General features: G+C 37.8%; 1 protein-coding gene across 2 annotated transcripts in view; it reads left to right on the top strand.

Annotated features, from left to right (window-relative positions):
• Positions 1-21,090, top strand: part of NUBPL (NUBP iron-sulfur cluster assembly factor, mitochondrial) — a 201,883-nt gene that overhangs the window by 142,390 nt on the left and 38,403 nt on the right. The window contains exons 7-8 of one of the 2 annotated variants that reach the window (XM_046655350.1): positions 10,691-10,771; positions 18,597-18,690. In XM_046655350.1, the coding sequence (XP_046511306.1) occupies positions 10,691-10,771; positions 18,597-18,690 (175 nt within the window). The remainder of the gene's footprint in view (positions 1-10,690; positions 10,772-18,596; positions 18,691-21,090) is intronic. The other variant, XM_046655351.1, reaches the window with a different exon arrangement.

Raw genomic sequence — 21,090 nt, 5'->3', positions numbered from 1 at the left:
CTCTCCCCTCTTGACATTCAGGTCTTATTTTATTTTTATTTTTTTTTCAGGTCTCATTTTAATGTCACCCCAGAGGAATGGCTGTGACAATCATCTCATCTTGTTTTATTTTCCTCAGAACACTTATCATGATTTGACTTTTCTTTTATATTTATTTGTTTATTGACGGTTTCTGCCCTTTAGAATGTACGCTCCATGTGGATGGTGGTAAGATCTTGCCTATCATGTTCCCTTTTAAATTCCCAGCACTTCAGACAAATACCTGGCAAATATGGTTGGTCCTCAATAAATGTTTGTAGAGTGAATCAATTAAATGTTTGTGAAGCTGTTGAATTCTATCAATATTGTTAATCTTTTACATTTGGAATATCAACAGTATATACAATTGTTGCCTAGTGAAAGTACTTAAAATTCCACTGGCATTTTCGTTATTAATGTTTTCAAAGGCTCATGTGTAGGAGAATTAGCTCTGAGCAAAGCTTCAGAAAGATTTTTAAAAATTCACAAAATGTCATATTTTCTCTTAGTATTTATTTAAAAATATTTGTATTTTGGGTAATTAATGTCACATCTTATCTAAAAGCTATTTTTTATATCTAGATAAGTAGAGGTTAAGTGTTGTGATATGTGTTTATGTGTGATATGAAAATTTGGCAAATGTTTCTTGGCTCACATGAATAATAATGAAACCCTTATAATTATATTTTCATCAGGAAGGAACTGGGAAATACTTTATAGATAAATGCATAGACGAGATGAGATTGTAAAATTATGAGACCTCTTTAAAAAAACTATAGAAAACAATATACTTTTTATAAACAAACAAACAATATATATCTCTAAGTAAGTGTTGTCATTCAAAATAACTGCTTAGGGAATTTGTTCACCATAGTTATTAAATAAAATGATGTGTTTCACTGATGAAATAACTTTCATCCTCATATTTGTTATTAGAGATACATATATGATGCAAAGGCTGGTGGATTCCCTCCTCCTTGTGTCCTTGAGCAGCTTTCCCTTCACGATGCAATATGGGCTGCAGAGTTGGGCTCATGTTGCCATGGCCGAGGTGGTTCCCTTCATTGTCCTCCATGTATGGTATCTGGGAGTCTTAGATCATGGCCTTTCCACCAGAAACATGCCACTAGCGGCTTCTCTTCTCCACTCTCTCCTATTAAATGCTACAGATCTAGAAACTTCTTCAGATTTGGCTCTTTGCCAAGACATATTTTATTCTAACTGGATTTGCTTGTTTGTTCTTTTGCTCATTTCTTCATTTATTTCTCTATTCAGTAGAGGTTTATTTTGGCTCATCCTGTGGAAAACACTAGCTTCGAGACTGTAGCGAATAATATAGAGATGAACATAGCATAGTATACTTCTTTATTCCAGGAATGTGGACTTTGGTAGTTTCACTTTTGAAACTTCTCTTTTGGTATTGCCTTTAGGATGAGGTTTTAAGTTACATATATGTCCACACATTTATAGTCTATTTTAGTTTAGGGGGAGTCAGAGAAAACAACCTTTCCTCAGTCTCCCAGGGGAAGAAGGGATGAGAGGACACAAAAGTGCTAGGCCCCAGGTGAACCCACTGCTGGGGCCAGCATGGCCTAGTTCTCTACCCAGGGAAAGTGCTAGTTTTCCTTGTCGTGGTCCTGGGCTTGCTTCTGTGCTTGTCTTCCAGTTTTTAGAAGTTGTCCAGTTCCCAGAATGCCCCCTTCCTTTAGTTCCCTAACATTTTCACTCAGGGGAGAAGGCCACTTACCCTATTGTGGTGTCAGGGTCCCGAGGGAGCTGTCATCCTGCAAGATGGTGAGGGGAGATCTCCCTAGTACCTTGCCATTTGGTTTCCTAGGTGCTTTTACTTTATACATTTGGTTTTCATCTACTTTGCTTAGAACTCGAAGATCAGGGAGTCTCAGGGTCTCTCAAGGGCTTGTCTGAGCCCTGGCTGGTTATAGGGGTTTCTGTGAGCGGTCCTGTTTCCTCCTTGGAAAACACTTGCTTGGAGGGTAGCTCAGTCTAGCTCCAAGGTGGCATCTGGTCCTCAAAGAATAACTGGGTGCCAGAGGCAAGTCCAATTCAGATGAAGGTACCTCTCCAGGCAGAACAGATTTGATTTGGGGGTTTCAGTCTCAAATACTTCACTCAGCTGTTTCCTGAGGGGTTTGAGGGGTCTCTGCTGCTCGTCTTCATAGGTATCCGTGCAATGCCAAGGGTAGGAGAGGAGATCTGAGTCCTGGCCCTCGTTAGGACCTTCCAGCTGCTCCTCTGCAGGTTGGTTGGGCTGCGTGGTTTACACCTGAGTGGGAGTGTGCAGAGTGCCTACACCAAGTGACTGGGGATCTGCCACTCGAGCCAGCTGCTTGTTGTGCAGTGGGGGTCGCAGTGGAGTGACTGGGATGCTCTTGGCTGAGCCCGTCTCAACCAAGAGGAATAGGGTGGGTATGGGCCTGGCCTGGTGAGGAGAGGATGCTGGGCCCCAGTTCCACCTTTGAGTTCACAGCAATTCCTCCAGTTTGTTGACTGATGATAATTTATTTAGTTATTCTCCCATTAAAGGACATTCAAGTTTGAGTCACGTTTTCTTTACTTAAAAAATGTTGCACTGAGCTTCTTTGTATATGAGATAGCACTGTTTTTGGATACACAATTTCTGTGTTTATTAAAGAATTTAATAAAGCATGGATTATGAGTGTGCATGTATATATGTCTGTGGGCTAAGTGAACCAAATTTTGTGTTTGTGAATTTGATGTTTTCCTAGGTGCTTTTACATTATACTACGTTTCTTGAGAACCAGTTTTTTTCTTTCCTTCCTTCCTTCCCTCCTCCCTCCCCACTCCCTTCCTTCTTCCCTTTCTCCTTTCCTTCCTTCTTTCTTCCCTCCCTCCCTCCCTTCCCTCCTTCCTTCCTTCTCTACTCTCTTAGCAAATTTCAATTATACAGTACAGTGTTATCAATTATGATTACCACGTTTTACAATAGATCCTTAGACCTATTCATCATACAGCTGAAAGTTTGTACTCTTTTAACAACCTCTCCTTATTTCTCCCTCTTCCCAGCCCCTGACAACCAGTTTTCTACTCTGTTTTTATGTGAGTTTGACTTTTTAAAAAAATTCCACAAAAAAATAATACCATGCAGTATTTGTCTTTGTCTATATGGGTTATTTACTTAGCGTAATACCCTCAAGGTCCATCCTTCTTGTTGCAAATGGCAGCATTTCTTTCTTTCTCATGGCTCAGCAACATTGCAGTGTGTGTGTTTGTGTGTGTGTGTATGTATATGTGTATATATAGCACATCTTCTTTATCCGTTCATCTGCTAACAGACACTTAGGTTGTTTTCATATTTTGGCTATTGTGAATAATGCCACAATAAACATGGGAGTGCAGATATCTCTTCAATACCCTGTTTTCATTTTCTTTGGATGTATACCCAGAAGTAGGGTTGCTGGATCATACAGTAGTTCTATTTTTAATTTCTTAAGGAACCTCCATACGGTTTTCTGGAGTGGCTGCACAGATGTACATTCCCACCACCAGTGCACAAGGGTTTCCCTTCTCCACATCCTCGCCAACACTTGTTATTGTTGTCTTTTTGATGATAGACATTGTTACAGGTGTGAGATGGTGTCTCGCTGTGGTTTTGATTTGCATTTCCCTGATGATTAGTGAGTGATACTGAGCACTTTTTCTTGTACCTGTTGGTCATTTATGTCTTCTTTGGAAAAATGTCTTTTTGGCTCCTCTGTCCCTTTTTAAATCAGATTTTTTTGTTTTTTGCTATTCAGTTATGTGAGTTCTTTGTATATTTTGGATTTTAACCCCTTATCAGATATATGATTTGCAGATTTTTTTTCCCCCACTCAGTCGGTTGCCTTTTCATTTTGTTAATGGTTTCCTTTGCTGAGCAGAAGCTTTTTTAATTTGATGTAGTCCCACTTGTTTGTTTTTGCTTTGGTTTCCTTTGCTTTTAGTGTTAAATTCAGAATATCATTGCCAAGACCAGTGTTAAGGAGCTTACCCTCTGTTTTCTTCTAGGAGTTTTACAATTTCAGGTCTACTTTCAATTCTTTAATCCATTTTGAGTTTATTTTTGTGTATGGTATAAGATATGGGTCCAAGTTCATTTTTTTTGCGTGTGGCTGTCCAGCTTTCCCAATACCTTTTGCTGAAGAGACTATCCTTTCCCCATAGTATATTCTTGGGGAACCAGTTTCCTAAGTTTTTTTTTAACAGAAATATATCAGAAAGTTTAGACATGCTATAATTACCCATAATGAAATTGAATTGTTGCGACAGATAGTTTTTTGGGAAGAGGACAGAGGCCCTGTGTTTTCAAAATCCAGAGTGAGGGTATCTTTAAAAAATCTTTTTAGCTGTATTGGAGCATATGTGTTATGCATTGACCTTTGGGCAAGGATAATACTGCTGAATCATCTCAGCAAGTTGATTTCTTACTTCTGAGCTCTCAATGGTTTTAAGATGTGGCAGACTTATGAAATTGAGTATTAAAAAACCCTAAAATGAGTAGTTCTTGAGAGAGCCAGATGCTTTACTTGTAGCTTCATGGGTATTTGGTTTTTCCTTCAGTTTGACGGCCATCAGTAGGCAAGTCTGGTTCCCCTATGGTGATCATGCCTATAGTACCTCCTAGTGTAGAACCCAGGGCCTGCAATACCCAGTAACTGTCAGTATTGATTTTAGGTGCTTCATATTTCTGTGATCTCAATTGTTATGAAAAGCAGAAGACAAATTTAGGAGTATTGATGAAAGTTTCATGTGCAGAACTTTGCTGTCACAATTATTTGGCAGTTTAAATGCATCCAGATCCAGTTTTGGGGAGACGTATTTATCCTACGTATAGGGACTTCTGTGGCTCACGCTGCTAATGGGTGTGGAGTAGCCCTCCATGAAGTCAAGAATAGCAGTCAGGCTTTTATCTTTACAACAAACCGTTTTGCATTTGAACATCTGATTTTAGAGCACATGACTGATTCACAGACATTGCTGCTGAGCTTAGGTTTTAATGTTTGGCCAAATATCTATCACAAGCTTAAGATGACTGCTGATTGAAAGAGCCTAACTGAGGAACGTTAACCAGTCATTCCTGAGTTTTCTTCTAAGATCGCTTGTGTAGCTCCTCTTCACAAAAGCACGAAAATGTTATACTCTGAGCTTTCATCAAGAGTCTGTGTAAGAAATGACTATGCTTCTACTTCTTTTTTGGAAGATGATGGAAGTGGAATGGGACAGTGGGGATGGAGGTAACTGTTATTGAAAGGCAGTACATTATATGGAAAGAATGTGGGCTGTGGTGCCAGAACGTTAGTAGCTTTGGTGGTGGGAGGATGTGGAAGGGCTCTTTTGATTATTTCTGTGTTTTCAACAAAATAAGACATTTATTGGGTCCATATGTACCTGGTACTGCTTGGCCTGAAGATAAAAGAATGAGTAAGACTCGACCTCTGTCCTTACAAGAGAGATTCACTCTGTAATAGGAAGACGGCAATGTGGCTCTATTGTTAGCACACGTTTATTCCAATTTTTGGTTTGTGCCCCAGTTTTAGCCTTAGTTTTCTCAATGTAGGTCTTTTTTTCCCCCCGTTTCTATTTTTTTGTGTGTCATTGATTGGAGAATTGGGAGGGGGGCATATTGATTGATTCAGGCCATTAGCTAACTTAAATTTTATGTCGGGAATCTGAATGTATTTCTTTACTCTGATTTATTGTCCTGTAGATTAATATTTCAGAATTACTAAGAGTATACTTGAGTCAAGGAGTTAATACCTTACATCCAGATAGTCTTGCTTTCTAGTGACCAAGTAGCTTGGTCAGAACTTCAACCTTTAACTTTATTTCTTCATTCATAGCTAGTTTGCTGTTTTAAATACAGTAATGAAACTACAGACCATATGCCTATTTTGATGCAATTTTGCAAAAGTATACATTCATCATATCAAATAAAATCATTTCTTCAACTGGAAGAGAATAAAGAATTCTCATGTTAAAATGTGACTTGAAATTCATAATCTGGGGGCTGGCTGGTGGTGTAGTGGTTAAGTTTACGCGCTTTGCTTTGGCAGCCCGGGGTTCGCGGGTTTGGGTCCTGGGCGCAGACCTGGGCACTGCTCATCAAGCCATGCTGTGGTGGCGTCCTGTATACAAAGTAAAGGAAGATTGGCACAGATGTTAGCTCAGAGACCATCTTCCTCAAGCAAAAAGAGGAAGATTGGCAACAGATGTTAGCTCAGGGCTGATCTTCCTTACCAAAAAAAAGAGAAAGAAAGAAAGAAATTCATAATCTGGTTAACATTAGACTAATTGATAACAAAGATTTTTAAACTGACAGCCATGATATTTGATATAAAAATGGCTTATCTGGACATTGGTCTTGAAACAAAGGCAGAGAAAATATGTTCCACATAGCGTATATTTATCATCATCTTATTTGAGAAACCATAGCTTACTAACTAGAGTTAGTTTCTATATAGAACGCAGGTTTGTGTTGAGTCTCACCATGATCTAGTTATCTTTCTTCTATTTCATAGCCTGGCTTACACCCCCTGCTCTGGCCTATGTTCTGTTGTGGATGTGCCACTGGAGGCAGGGATAGATCAGGGAAAATTGGAGTACTAGTCTTATTGATTTATGGTTTTTGGCATAGTTTTTGTTTGAGAAGGATATGATGATATTTACCTAAGTAATATTAGTTTTCCAGTTTTATAGATAGAAAACTGAGCTCTATAAAGATGACTTTCATCAAGATCACAAGTGCTGTACTAATTGTTTTGCTTATGGTCTTCCTGTCTGTGCTTCATGAGGGCAGGGACTTCAAGTATCTTGTTCATTGCTGTATCCCTAGTGTCTAGGACAGTGCTTGGCACATGTAAATGTTGGTATTAATTTCTGAGTTAGGGTTAAATTCCATAATGATTATCCTCTGTATCCACTTATTTATCCACTGGCTTTAAGCATGCCTATTAATATGTGATCCATAATATTAAGGTAAATATGAAGATACCGGAAACCTATTTAGGCAAGAACAACTTCTAGATACATTGCCATATTCACTTGCTCATCAGGGTACAAGATTATTGTGAACAAGCCTGGATATAATGACCAATGTGCTTAAGTGAGAACAAAGGAACATCTGCTCGTTTAATGGTCTTTTAATGAGATGCGTAAAATTCAGTCCATTTTCCTATTTCTTTGCAATTTAGTGATCTCAGGTTTCTTAAATGTCTTTTGGGTGCTTCTGAAGTAATTATGTAGTTTAAGAAGTTGGAAAATGCTGAAGTTGATGAGATGGGAATTCGGTTGTTTTATGTGTTTATTTTTCCCCAATCCTCAAACCTGTTTCCTACCTATATCTGTATCATCTCCATCTCTGTGCTCATGTGTGTATTCTTTAATCTTTCTCAAAATCCTTTGTGTTAAAAGTAGTTATAGCCGAAAGCTGCTGCATTATTTCATTCTCATGAGGAAGTCACTTATGACAGTAAATTTGTTGTTTTCTCTTCAGCTTTGTACGTGGCAGCTCTGCTTAACAGGGGCAACAGGGTCACTCAAATGTAGAAATTTAATTAATATATTTCAAACAACAGATATGACTTCTTATCTTCTTTTCTTAGACCTTATTTCTAGTCATTTACATATTTTAAAATTGTATTTTGACCAAATGTTTTCATGCTTAGTTTTACTTATGAGAAATTTCCTTTTAATTTGCAAAAATAGCAACTTAACTCTGCTTATATCATCTAGGCATATGGTAAAGATATTTTAAAATTACTTGTTCAGATCATTTTGGAATGTGGTGACCTCAGACATGGACAAATATTTTCTTAGCATTTGGTTGGAAGAATAAACATAGGATGCTTGTTGAGAGAAATTTTAGTTTTGACTTGCATGATGTGATAAGCTTCTCTTTAGAGTAGCTTTTTTCAGTGTAATGCTACTACTTAATTATTAAAATCCATGATCTCATTTCCTCTTGAGAGAAAAAACTGTATAAAGCAAACAAAGGTTGTTTTTATTGTTCCTATTTTGCAGAGTAAGTTTTGGGCAAATAATTTGATTTCTGAGTTTCAGTTTCTATAACTGTAAAATAAGGACATTGGGCAAATCTCTAGGGTCTTTTCTAGATCTGAAATTCTCTGTTTATACCATTGTAAGATGAGGAAACAAGCACAGAAAAGTTAAGTGCTTAGCTGGGTTCAAACAATGAATTCATAATAAAATCTCAATATCTGACTTTCTGGTTAACCTGTTCATTGACACTTCCACACAACCCTTATGTCTGTTATTGAAACTTTGAAGATTGCTTTCCTTATTGAAAATACAGCAGTGTAGAAAAATTATGCTACAGATATAACCCTTTTTATCTTTTTAAAAACTCAAATATATTTCTACAGTCTCAAGTTAAAGTCTTGTAGTTTAGTAGATGCTTATTCATATTAAAAAAAGGGGGCGGTGTTATAAATAGCAGTTCTCCTAGCAACTAAAGACAAACAGAGCATATCTGAAGTTATGTAGTCTGAGTAATAGTCAGAAGTAAACCAAGCTCACAAGTGAGAAAAGAAAAAATGGGAATGATTGTTAAGTGACGATTTTCTTCCATCCTTTTATTGATCCAAAATTTGTGTTTGTGTAGTAAGCGTTGGAATGGTGTGAGCTTTCTGTTGGCTGAGTGAGCCTCTGTTGTGAATGTTCACAGAAAGGAGTTTTGTATTAATTGGGAAGTTGGCTGAGGCCTCGCAACCTTTCAGGGTTTGTGACTGCATCCTCTCCACACTCCTCACCTCAGTGGCAATGCCTCAGTGACTTTTCAGGAACGCATCTATTTGGTGAATTATGACATTTTATATCAGTATAACACATTAATCCCTATATGAGCCAGACTGAGGTATTTTAGGATGGCAGCCAGAGTAGATTGCAGTTCAGTACAAATTTAAATCTGAGTTCTTTGCAAAATTCAGCTAAATTTTCCAAAGGAAATATGATCATTCTATAAAATAAATTTCTTAAACGCACCAAGTACCTTTTAGCTTTCTTGTACTTAAATAATGTGTTCCCTTTAAAAAAAAAAAACAAAGAAACCAACTTGTTTTGTCATTTTGGTGCTTTCAGACAAAAATACCTTTTAGTCACATTTTCCTCTAAGCAAATCTCTCACAAATATTTTTCAATTTACACAAACAGATCATAGTCACACTTTCTTCTTTTAAGTAGTTGGAAGGGACCTTAGTGATCATCTAATCTAAAGCAGTTTATTTATGTTTTTTAGTGAGGAAGGTTGTGCCTGAGCTAACGTCTGTGCGAGTCCTCCTCTATTTTGTATGTGGGATGCCATCACAGCATGACCTGCTGAGTGGTGTGTAGGTCCACACCTGGGATCCAAACCAGCGAACCCCAGGCCGATGAAGCGGAACACGCAAACTTAACCACTGCGCCACTGGGCCTGCCCCCACAACACTTTTTCTACAGATGAGAAGACTGAGGTCCAGAGAGGTTTATTGACTGACCCATGGTCATATAACTAATTAGTGACAAAAATGATTAGAATTTAGATATGCCAGTTTCCCAGACTAAAACTCTATTTGTTGAATAGATATCTGGATTCTTGTGTATACCCAGCTAGATTTATAGTCTTGAGTTTTGCTGAACTCTCCCTTTCCGGTGCTTTTTAAAAAAAAAACCATAGTAATTAATGTCTGAATCAGAATTTAAAATCCAAAAGCTGCATTATAATAGCTCATACTTAAAATATAACTGCATATGGAGCTGCAAATTCTCACAGTTGGTTTCCTATTTGATATGATTTAGATCTTTAAATTTTTAAACTAAAGTCTACTGAGCTGGTTTCAAAATTATCATGTTCAAAAGCTGTAGGTATTTAAAAAAATCTGTATTTATTTCCTGTTCTTAGTCTTTATAGGTTATTTGCTTTGATTAAACAATTACTCCATGTAATTTTCTTGTGTAGATGGTTGGTAGAAGGATGCTTATTGATTTAAAACAAAACCAGAATTTAATGGTTGACTGTTGAAAGCTAGAATATTCTTTAACAGCACAAAGTCAGGAAATTTACATTCAATATTTCCATGGTTACTAGGACCCTTGCTTTATTATATAAAAGACTCTTCAAGGATCATGTAAGGAGAGAATACTATGACGTCACATAAAAAAGTACTCAGAAATAAAAGAAACTCATTATAATTAACCACAAAAGGAAAAAGAAATAAAGGAAACTATAATAATTCTTCTATTATCTAAGTAAATAATTTTCTGTAGGCTACAGACTCTCTTTCATGTATCTATTTTATCATACACTGAAAAAGTAATACAGTAAAGCTCATACGTTCTTGGGGTAAGAGGTTGTGCGAGCAGAACTCTCAGGCTTGGAGAAGAGGGGTGCCATACTCCATTCTGTGGGAGACTGGTAACATGGCCTGAGTCGCGCAGACCGGGATTCACATCCCAGCTCCATCACTCACCAGCAGCCTGACTTTGGGCAACTTTCTTAATTTCTTTAATCCTCAATATTCTTATCTGTAAAAGAGAAATTGTAATGTCTGTTTTACAGTGTTACATAATCATGTATGTAAAAAGTATTTAGTGCCTACCTTACAATAGGCTCTCAATAACTATTCATTTTCTTCTGCTCTCCTCTACCTGTTACCCACAGACCGGCCCCCACCTCTTCTATTCACTAGCCCAGTTCTACCTGATGGACCCTAAGGCTCAAAAGCAGGACCCCAGATGGCAGGTAACTAGAACTAAAGAAATAAACTCCACGAGGCCAGTTCTGCAGATTGTCCCTAGCACGTAGTACATTGGGTAGACTGGCCTCCTGGAGCAATAGTGTCCTTCAAGTTCTATAATGTCCTTAAGAACCACCAAAACCACTGGACAGTGGCTGTGAATTCTCTCACTGGGCTCCATGAGGCTTCTATGGCACCTATGATCCTGTCCCTTCAGGACCTTGAATCCTCCCAAATACAATATTTTTTCTAAGGATTTTTTAAAAAGATTATTAGAGTTTTCCTTATTAAAGAGAGTACTACACATCTAAATAGATTTTATAAACTGTTCCAGATTTGGTTAATAAAGTGATTTGTTACTCCTACTGAAAAAAAAAATCTGAAGCCTCAGGCTGTAGTAATATAGGGAGAGTTTTTATTTTTTATTTTAGGTCTTTTTGGTAGCAATCGTGTCCTTCACTAACATCTACTTCCTAGGTTGTGAACAGCTGTACGTGTAAGCAGTTGGCCTAACGCAGGACTCTAGAGACCTTAGAAAGATGTTCCCATAATTAACTGAAATACTCTTACCTTTGTGGTAGCATCATTATTTTTGTATTGTGAGGTTTTAGTTTCAGCTGTACTGTGGATTTACACGGGCATCTGTGGGCTAGCCTGGAAATTGGATAATCTTTTAAATATCATTTCAGAAACTAGGTACCGAGTTACCAAAGATTGACCCATGTGTCAACATTGGATAAGAAGTCCTCTGTGAATTGATGCTGTCTCCAGGTTGTCAGTGCCAGTCTGCTCTATATACCTCTGCTAGAACAACAAGGAAATGGGAAATGATGATAAAGGGAAACATAAAGAGTAAAGTTTCTCTTCTTTTCTCTCTCAGACGTTTCTACTGTCACTTGGGCTGGTAGTGCCTTTGGAGGGATTTATTCAAGTAGTTCCCTCCCTCCCCCTACTTTTTCTATAGAAAGGAAGGCATTTGAAAATGGATTGGAGAACTTTTATCATCTGAAAAAATGAAAATAGTAGGGAAGGACACATATCATTGTTGTAACTTGAATAATGTGTTCTCATTTTATAACCGGGTCAGCTCTTATCGAAACAATCCCAAGGATAAGTTTATTATATTTTGTTGTATCATTTATTTCCACAAGTCAGTAGGCTGTCAACTCAACTAGAAATCTTTTTGTTATTCAGATTTTTATTGTGGTATTTATATTTAAATAATTTCACCTTTGTAACAATTTTGTTCTTGAAACCAAAATAAAATGTGACATGGTTTTATAATAGGGCACTGGACAGAGCAAAAACTATGGGTCAGACTTGAAGAAAAACACTTTCTGTTGTTTTTTTTTTTTTTTTTTTTAAAATGGTATTTTTTTTTTTTTTTAAAGATTTTATTTTTTCCTTTTTCTCCCCAAAGCCCCCCGGTGCATAGTTGTGTATTCTTCGTTGTGGGTTCTTCTAGTTGTGGCATGTGGGATGCTGCCTCAGCGTGGCCTGATGAGCAGTGCCATGTCCGCGCCCAGGATTCGAACCTGCAGCGGAGCGCGCGAACTTAACCACTCGGCCACGGGGCCAGCCCCCACTTTCTGTTGTTTTTAGATTTATATTGTATACAAAAGGTGCCTCACATGGCAAAATGTTTAATTTTAGTAGTATAATAAAATCGTAAGGGGCAACTTGACTCCTAGAATCACTCAGTGGGTATTGATTGAACGGTGGTTAGGCATTGTGGAGGGGATTGGATGTGGAGAGGGAGTCCAGAGATACATAAAGAGTGGTCTCTTCTGAGAGGGAGCTTACATTGAAGTTGGGGAGATAGTTATGTATAAAAATAATTACCCTAGAATTCTTAGAGCTTGAAGACCCATTCAAATCCTGGAAGTTAGTTGAATCAAAAATCCTAGGAGTAATTTGCCTGACAGATTTGTCCACGGGTCTGAGACAAGGTTAGCTGCATCTTCTATGCCAATAGTGGCATAGTTTCATGTGAGGGATTCTGAGCAAAGCAGAAGTACTGTTCTGCTGCTATTAGGTTATGGCTATGCCTAACTGGGGTTGGAGAACCAGGAAATCAGGGACATGGCAGAAGTTAAGTATAGGATAGAAATAGCAACAGATGTATGGCCAGAGTCAGACACAAGGACACTGCCTTGAGATCTACTAATTTTTGAGTCACGTAGGCATAAGAATCAAAGCCAACTATTCAGTCAGTAATTAAGAGCAGATAGGAAGGAAAGAGGCAATGTCTGGCCCAGCCCAACTTAGTTTAAGAATTTGCCCTATCACTTATGGAATGTTCCAAGCACCATCTGAATGGGCTGTCTGGACACAGCCACTTTTAAATTAATCTAGATTTTGTCCCATTTCTCCTACTTCATGATTTCTCTATTTGTTCTTTAGTTGCAATTTTCTTGTCTATAGCAGTTTAGTTCTTTTTGGCTACTACTTTGGCTCCAGCAGACTACAGCTCTGCCTCTTTGTTGGTGGTGATTTTCCTCCCTGACTTCACAGGGCCCAGGGTCCACCCCTGCTCATGTCATTTTCACCTGGTTCACTTTGGCCTTGCTAGCAGACCTGTGATGGCTGGAACGCTCTACCTTTGCTTGGAGAAGCATCTGTTGACCCTGTGATACTTAAATGTGGCGTGTGTAGTGCTGATGATGGAAACTACTATCCTTGGAGGCTGACTGTGGTAAACTGCTTGAGCCAGCTGAGAAGCCAAAAATGGGATGCATCTATGGGCCCTTTCTTTTCAACAACTCAGCCTATTTGCACTTGTGCTCCCAGTATCCTCTGGAGTGAGGCCTGATTGCTGCTGCTTTGATCAGCTTCCTTCTTTTTCCCCTTAATCCCAGTATATGTGTATAGTGGTATCAGAATTGTTAACCTGTACTCTCATGGTGAACAACTTTATTAACTACAGTACATTGCTTATGTATAGTTCTTTAGTCCTCAGTCTCATGTCTCTACTCATTTCCTAAGTTACTTAGGTAAATTTTTTTCCCCATTCCCTTCAGTGAAGTTATGCCATCCATCTGTAACACAGTTAGATTTTTTTCAAATTTTTTGCTTTTTAATAAATTTATACCCCCGTCACCCGTTTCTCTTACCCCCTACCCTCTGCCTCTGGCAACCACCAATCTGTTCTCTGTATTTATGACCTTGCTTTTTTTTTTTAATTTTATGTTTCCACACATAAGAGAGCTCATATAATGTTTGTCTTTCTCTGTCTGACTTATTTCACTTAGCATAATGCTCTCGAGGTTCATCCATAATGTCTCAAATGGCAAGATTTCATTCTTTTTTATGACTGGATAATATTCCATTGTATGTATTTACCACAATTTGTTTATCCATTCATCCATTGATGTACACTTCAGTTGTTTCCATATTTGGCTATTGTAAATATGCTACAATGAACATGGGGGTGCCTGTGTATTTTTGGGTCAGTGTTTTCATTTTCTTTGTATAGATACCCGAAAGTAGAATTGCTGGATCATATGGTAGTTGTATTTTTAGTTTTTTGAGAAATTTCTGTACTGTTTTCGTAGTGGCTACACCAAATTACATTCCCACTAACAGTGTACAAGGGTTCTCTTTTCTCCACATCCTTGCCAACATTTGTTGTTTGTTGTCTTTTTCATAATAGCCATTCTGACATGATATCTCATTGTAGTTTTTATTTGCGTTTCCCTGATGATTAATGATGTTGAGCATCTTTTCATGTACCTGTTTGCCTGGGTCTTCTCTAAAAAAAGGTGTATTCAGATCTTCTGCCCATTTTTTAATGGGATTATTTGTTTTTTTGCTATTGAGTTATATAAGTTCTTTATATATGTTGGATATTAGTCTCTTATCAGATACATGATTTGCAAATATTTTCTCCCATTCAGTAGGTTGCCTTTTTATTTTGTTGTTGGTTTCCTTTGCTGTGCAGAAGCTTTTTAGTATGGTGTAGTCCCACTTATTTATTTTTGCTTTTGTTACTTTTGTTTTTGGTGTCAGATTTGAAAAACCATTGCTAAGATCTATGTTAAAGAGCTTACTGCCTATGTTTTCTTCTAGGAGTTTTATGGTTTCTGGTCTTATGTTCAAGTCTTTAATCCATTTTGAGTTAATTTTTGTGTATAGTGTAGGGTAGTAATCGAGTTTCATCTTTTTGCATATGGCTGTTCAGTTTTTCCAACACCATTTATTGAAGAGACTGTCCTTTTCCCATTGTATATTCTTGGGTCCTTTGTCATAAAGTAATTGACCATATATGCATGAGTTTGTTTCTGGGCTCTCTGTTCTGTTCCATTGATTTATGTTTCTGTTTTTAGGCCAATACCATCCTGTTTTAATTACTGTAGCTTTGAAATAGAGCTTAAAATCAGGGCGCGTGATGCCTACAGCTTTGTTCTTCTTTCTCAAGATTTTATATTCTTAGGACCACTCAAATTGGATATGCTTCAGACCACACAAAATCTGGATCTGCCCCTGGATTTTACTAAATGAGATACCTGGGTGTTTTGATACTACTTATTTCCCTACATGTAGTTACACTTAATTTATACAAGTAAACAAACACTAAGTATAATCTAGAGAATCCCCAAATCATTCTAAAATCAATGCTTTAACGACTCTTTTACAAAAGAACTAGAACTTCCTGGCAGCCACTATATTTCAATGTTAGTATTGGTGAATGCTACAAAACCGAAACTCAGATACTGATTTCAGTCCAGCTCAGTTCAAGTCAGCAAGCCTTTGTGGGTGCCTGCTGTGAGTGAGGGAGGTGCTGGGCCAGGTTCTTTTTTTCAGATAGTTTAAATTCAATTTAAGATAATTTGAAATTAATTGCCTTAACAGTGAAGTATTTTTAGTTCCTTGGAACCTTAATAGCAGTTCTCCTTAAAGAAATGAGAAATTGGAGCCAACATGATAAATATGATTAAATGCCAAGGAACAATAATGATAAATTGTTGGCACCAGTCATTTGATGTTCTCTGAAACAAAGAAACTTGTCACTCTGCCAGTGCTAGGAGTCTCAGTGCAGAGGGAATAAAATGGAAAGTATCCTTTATCTTTTCTGTAGATATTTCATGTAGATAGTGGACCTGGGTAACTTTGGAGTAAGTATTTTCCAAACCAAGGAACCCTATATTGAAAATGAACTACTTTATGTTCATTTCATTGTTCTCTTAAAATGTGTCATTAAATCAGTATCAAGGACTTGTGTTTGAGAAATATAGAATTCCTAAAAGACAAGTCAATATGTAGTGTCAGATACTGGTAAATGTTTTGAAGAAAAACAGTGAGAGGAGAGAGATTGATGGTTGGGGGTGCTATTTTAGAAAGTCTGTGCTGCCTCCCCAACTAGTCCTTGAGTGTGCCAAGCATGTCCTATCATAGGGCCTTAGCATTTGCTGCCTCTTGTGCCTGGAATGCTCTCCTTAGACAACTGCTCACTTCTCTTCTCACTTCCCTCAGGGCTTGACCACCCTGTCTGAAGTAGCACCTCCCACTAGTCTATTCTTTTTCCCTGTTCTTCAAGTATTCTCACCATCTGACCTTGGGAACCAAGAGATTCAAAGCAATTCTTTGATAAACCTTTTGTTGTCTGGACTCTCGCTACTTGCTCTCTGAAATTCAGGAATTGAAGAGATTTTAAAAATATCGCTTGCTCTTTGATCTGAATATCCAAATCAGGAACCAAATAATTTTGTATGGTGGGGATACTTGTTTTCCCTTTTTTTTTTGGTGAGGAAGATTGGCCCTGAGCTAACATCTGTTGCCAATCTTCCTCTTGTTTTTTGCTTGAGGAAGATTGTTGCTGGGCTAACATCCAGGCCAGTCTTCCTTCTTTTTTTGTGTGTGGGACACCATCACAGCATGGCTTGATGAGTGGTGTGTAGGTCCACACCTGGGATCCGAACTCAAGAACCCTGGGCTGCTGAAGGGGAGCATGTACACTCAACCACTATGCCACTGGGCTGACTCTGATACTTGTTTTCTTCATCGCACTTTTTGCTCTCTGATTTGTCTTTCTATCTGTTTTTCTGCCTGTCTCCCTCACTAAAATGTTAGCTCTGTGGGGGCTGGGACTTTGTTTTGTTCACTGTTCCATCTCCGTCACTTGGAACAGTACCTCACACCTAATCAATTCTCAATAAATACCTGTTGAATAAATTTGTATATACATGAATGAATCCATTTGACCCAGCATCATCTAAACTTTAATTTTAAAAAATATATGATTGTATGGAAAAGGGTTATTTCACATTATTAAGTTTTAAGAAGCAGGATATGGAATTATATACACGGTTGATTTCCACTTAGGTTAAAAAAACACCTTGAATCTTTGCATGTGTTCATTTATTCATTCATTTCTTGAAAGACAACTTATTAAGCATCTCCTGTGTGTCCATTCTGTGCTAGGTGTTCTAACTCAGATACAGTTTCATGAGAAGACAGATCATGAAACAGCAGTAAATGAGGGCCACCCCCCCCCCCCCCCCCCCCCCCCCCTCTGGCTATGTTGATCTTCTTTCAGTTTCTCACTCTTAATAATTTCCTTCCTTTGCACAGGTTATTTCATTATGTGCTTAATACCTGTCTCCCTCTATATTATAAGTTCTGTGAGGCTGGGGGACCATGATACCATTTAATTATCAAAACCTAGCTCAATGCCTAATATATAATAGGTCTCAATAAACATTTGTTGGGTGAATGAATGAATGAATGCTTAAGAGATAGTAGTGCATAGTAGGAACACAATATCTAATCTACTGGAAGTTAGGGGAAGTACATTTCAAGCTGGGATCTGAAGAATGAGGAGAAGTTAGCAAGTGAAGAAGACCAGGCAGAATGTTCTGGAGCTTAAGCTCAGACTTTATAAAAAGCAATAAAAGAGTTTTAAACAAAAAAGTGGCATTATGAGACTTGCATTTTAGATGGACCATTTTTCAGCGGTGTTAGAATTGGACTGGATGGGCAACACCGGAGCAGAGAGATTGGTTAGGAGGCTTTGGTGATAGATAGTTGTGGCCTTTGTTGGGTTCTCGGCAGTGGGGAAAGAGACAAGTGGATACTTTCGGGAGATTTTTAGAAGGCAGAATAAGTGACTGGGATAGTGAGGGAAGGGAAAGAGTTAAGTTTCATTTCAAGTTTCTGCCTTAGGCAGCTGAGAGGGTTCTGGAGCCTTTCCTGGAGACTGGGGGCTCAGAGGGAGGAACCGTCTGAGGTACCCTTGAGACCCATCTAAATCGAGGCTGAGCATTAAGGAGTTGGTTAGATAGCTGAATTTTCTAGGTATGGATACTTAGAAAAATGCCTGAAAAGAAATATCAAAATGTTAATTGTATTGAAACTCTAGTTATAGTTCTAACATTTTCTTATTATTAAGTATTGGTTTTCATTATTAGTGTGTTTCCTGAAGGAAAAATAATAAACTGAAAAATTATATTAGGATCTCCTGTGGGAAATGCTGTACCAAAAAACCCAAAGGACAAAAAGCTGAGGCCTTTTTAGGTAAAATATGGGCTATTCCCGGTGAAAATAATGATTAGTCCTGAATGGAAGCCCATTGTGAAATGGGTTCACTGTGAGTGTGTGTGCGGGTGGGTGGCTGGTGCATTTGGAAATTTAGCCTCATCGTTCAGAGAAGGTCTGCTAGAGGCTGGGACTGTCTCTTATTCCTCCCTTTATCCTTAGCCCTCAGCACAGCCCTGGCACTTAGTCATGGCTCAAGTGTGACCTGTTGGATTTGTTCTTCATAATTTATTTTTGTTTACGTCACTGTTCACTGCAGTTGTTACACAATGATGTTTGTGTCATCTTGGTTTTCAGGTAGATTGGGGTCAACTGGACTATTTAGTTGTTGACATGCCACCAGGAACTGGAGATGTGCAGTTATCAGTCTCACAGAATATTCCCATTTCAGGTAAATCTTAAAGTTTAAGGTAATTTGTGCTGTCTTTGATGTTTTGCTATCGCCATACAGAAAAACAGACTCCACGAGAGGCAAACATTTTTATGTCTGAGAAAACAATCATTTATAAATTTCCCTTTAGAGATCAGATTCATAAGTTGAATTTTTCAAAATGTTACCAGAACTAGTATGTTTACAAAAACTAAAGACAGTTTGAAAAGATGGTGATGTAAATCTGAGTTCTAGAAAAGCAGTAGCATTTAAGAATTATCTAGATAGAACATGACTGTTTGGGTCACAGCTGTCCAGCAGTTACAGCCTAGTGCCTGATATATGGCAGGCACTCAGTAAATGTTTATTGAGTAAATACTAAATAAGAGTAAATGTTAGGAAAATTTGGCTTTTTGGTAAATACTACTATGGGAAAATTTTATATTCTGCTAATTGTTTTACATTAAAGTCAAGAGATCAATAAGCATATTAGCTTACATCAAATATACAATACTTCAATATGGTAGTGGATATCTTTTTTTATGATTTGGAACTCAAATATTATTAGTTAGCTTTTATGTTGAATCTGTTTATAAGGATTTTTCCTAGGTTCCACTGGAGAAATATTTGTAAATCTCTCTTAAATATAAGGAATTTGGGGAAAATAATGGAATTTTGTAATGTTTTGCAAATCAGTTATTCATTGGTAGTAAGTAACTAAGAGATATCACTGACATTTAATCATCACAAGGTTTAGAATCTACCTTTTTGATAAGATATATACCTTGTTTTGAAATATTGATATAGCATCATTAATATGAATTTGTTTTTTTTGAGGAAGAGTAGCCCTGAGCTAACATCTGCCACCAGTCTTCCCCTTTTTTGCTGAGGAAGACTGACCCTGAGCTAACATCTGTGCCCATCTTCCTCTACTTTATATGTGGGACGCCTGCCACAGCATGGCTTGACAGGTGGTGCGTAGGTCCGCACCTGGGATCCGAACCGGCGAACCCTGGGCTGCCAAAGTCGAACGTGCAAACTTAACTGCTGTGCCACCAAGTTGGCCCCTCATATGAGTGTTTTTGATGTTTAAATATATTTGTAACCTTCAAAGAGTCTGAAACTTTTTGGTAAGGGAAAAAAAAGGGAAGTAACATAGGAAAATAATTCTTCCTTTTTGTAATCAGTGTACTATATAGCCTGCTTTTTCTTTTTTTAAGTAGTTTTGGGACTTTTACGTTTCTAAATGTTAGCAATACTCACTAAATGTTATTGAATAAAATGTGCTCCTCACACCTTGAAATGCCTATTGCAGGCTTCCAAGATGCTTACATTATTCATGTGGATAATGCATTGATAAAGTTGGGCTAAATTACCATTTATTCCTTGAGTTGTGACTTGGCACCTTGAAAAAGTTTAATTTACTTCACACAAATAAACTGATGTCCCCAAGCAACTTACCTTTGTTTACTCAGATAGCAGCCCCTCTGTTTGGATAGGGTTTGTGGTTATATCGCCCTCTTTTGATTTGTGCTTGTACTCAACCCAACAATGTGTAGATTGGAGTTAAGATTTTCTTCTCCTTGGAGGATTTCTTTCTTATATCCTAAAATTTAACTGGTCTATTTCTTTATTCCTTTCCTCTTATGAAGAGTCTGCCATGTAATAGGTAATTAATATTATATGAGAATAAAAAGTAATATTTTTTTTATTGTGGTAAAATATACATAACAGTTCAGCAGCATTAAGTACATTCACATTGTTGTGCAGCCATCCTCACCATCCATCTCCAGAACTTTCTCACCTTCCCAAACTGAAACTCTGTACCCATTAAATAATAACTCTCAATTCCCTCCTCCCCTGGCCCCTGGTAACCACCATTCTCCTTTCAGAAATAGTGCTTTTTATATTAAGATGAGGGAATGGAGGATGAGGAAAATATATTTTAAAAGATTTATTGAACCAGAACCTAACTTTGATTTTGTGATTTATTAATAAAATTTTAAATGAACAGGTGTTTATCCATTTAAGGTGGATGCTAAGGCAGAAGCACTGTAGAGAATCCGAGGATAGTAAATGCACAGATCTTTTCGCCAGACTACAGTTCTGTACCTTTTTTGAGTCTCAGACCTTTTCTGAGGATTTGATGAATATGTGGATTCTCTCCACGAAATGTATTTATGCCTGCAGAAACACTATTTTTATGTATAATTTAGGAGGTTCATAGTCCTCAGGTTAAAAGCCCAGCTCCAGAAGGTAGAGCAGGGAAAGGCAGGGAGTGGCTGGTCCGAAAAAAGCCTGGGTGAGAAGAATGCGGAGTGTGAGAAGTGCTGGATGAGAGATCTGAACCCATGATGTGGGGATCAAAGGAAGAAGAGATCACGGGTTTGAGGGGAATGGTAAAACACTTCCTGGAGCCGA

The sequence above is a fragment of the Equus quagga genome, chromosome 2 (genome assembly GCF_021613505.1).
Source record: "Equus quagga isolate Etosha38 chromosome 2, UCLA_HA_Equagga_1.0, whole genome shotgun sequence".
Classification (NCBI taxonomy): domain Eukaryota; kingdom Metazoa; phylum Chordata; class Mammalia; order Perissodactyla; family Equidae; genus Equus; species Equus quagga.
This window is presented reverse-complemented; position numbering and strand designations above follow the sequence as displayed.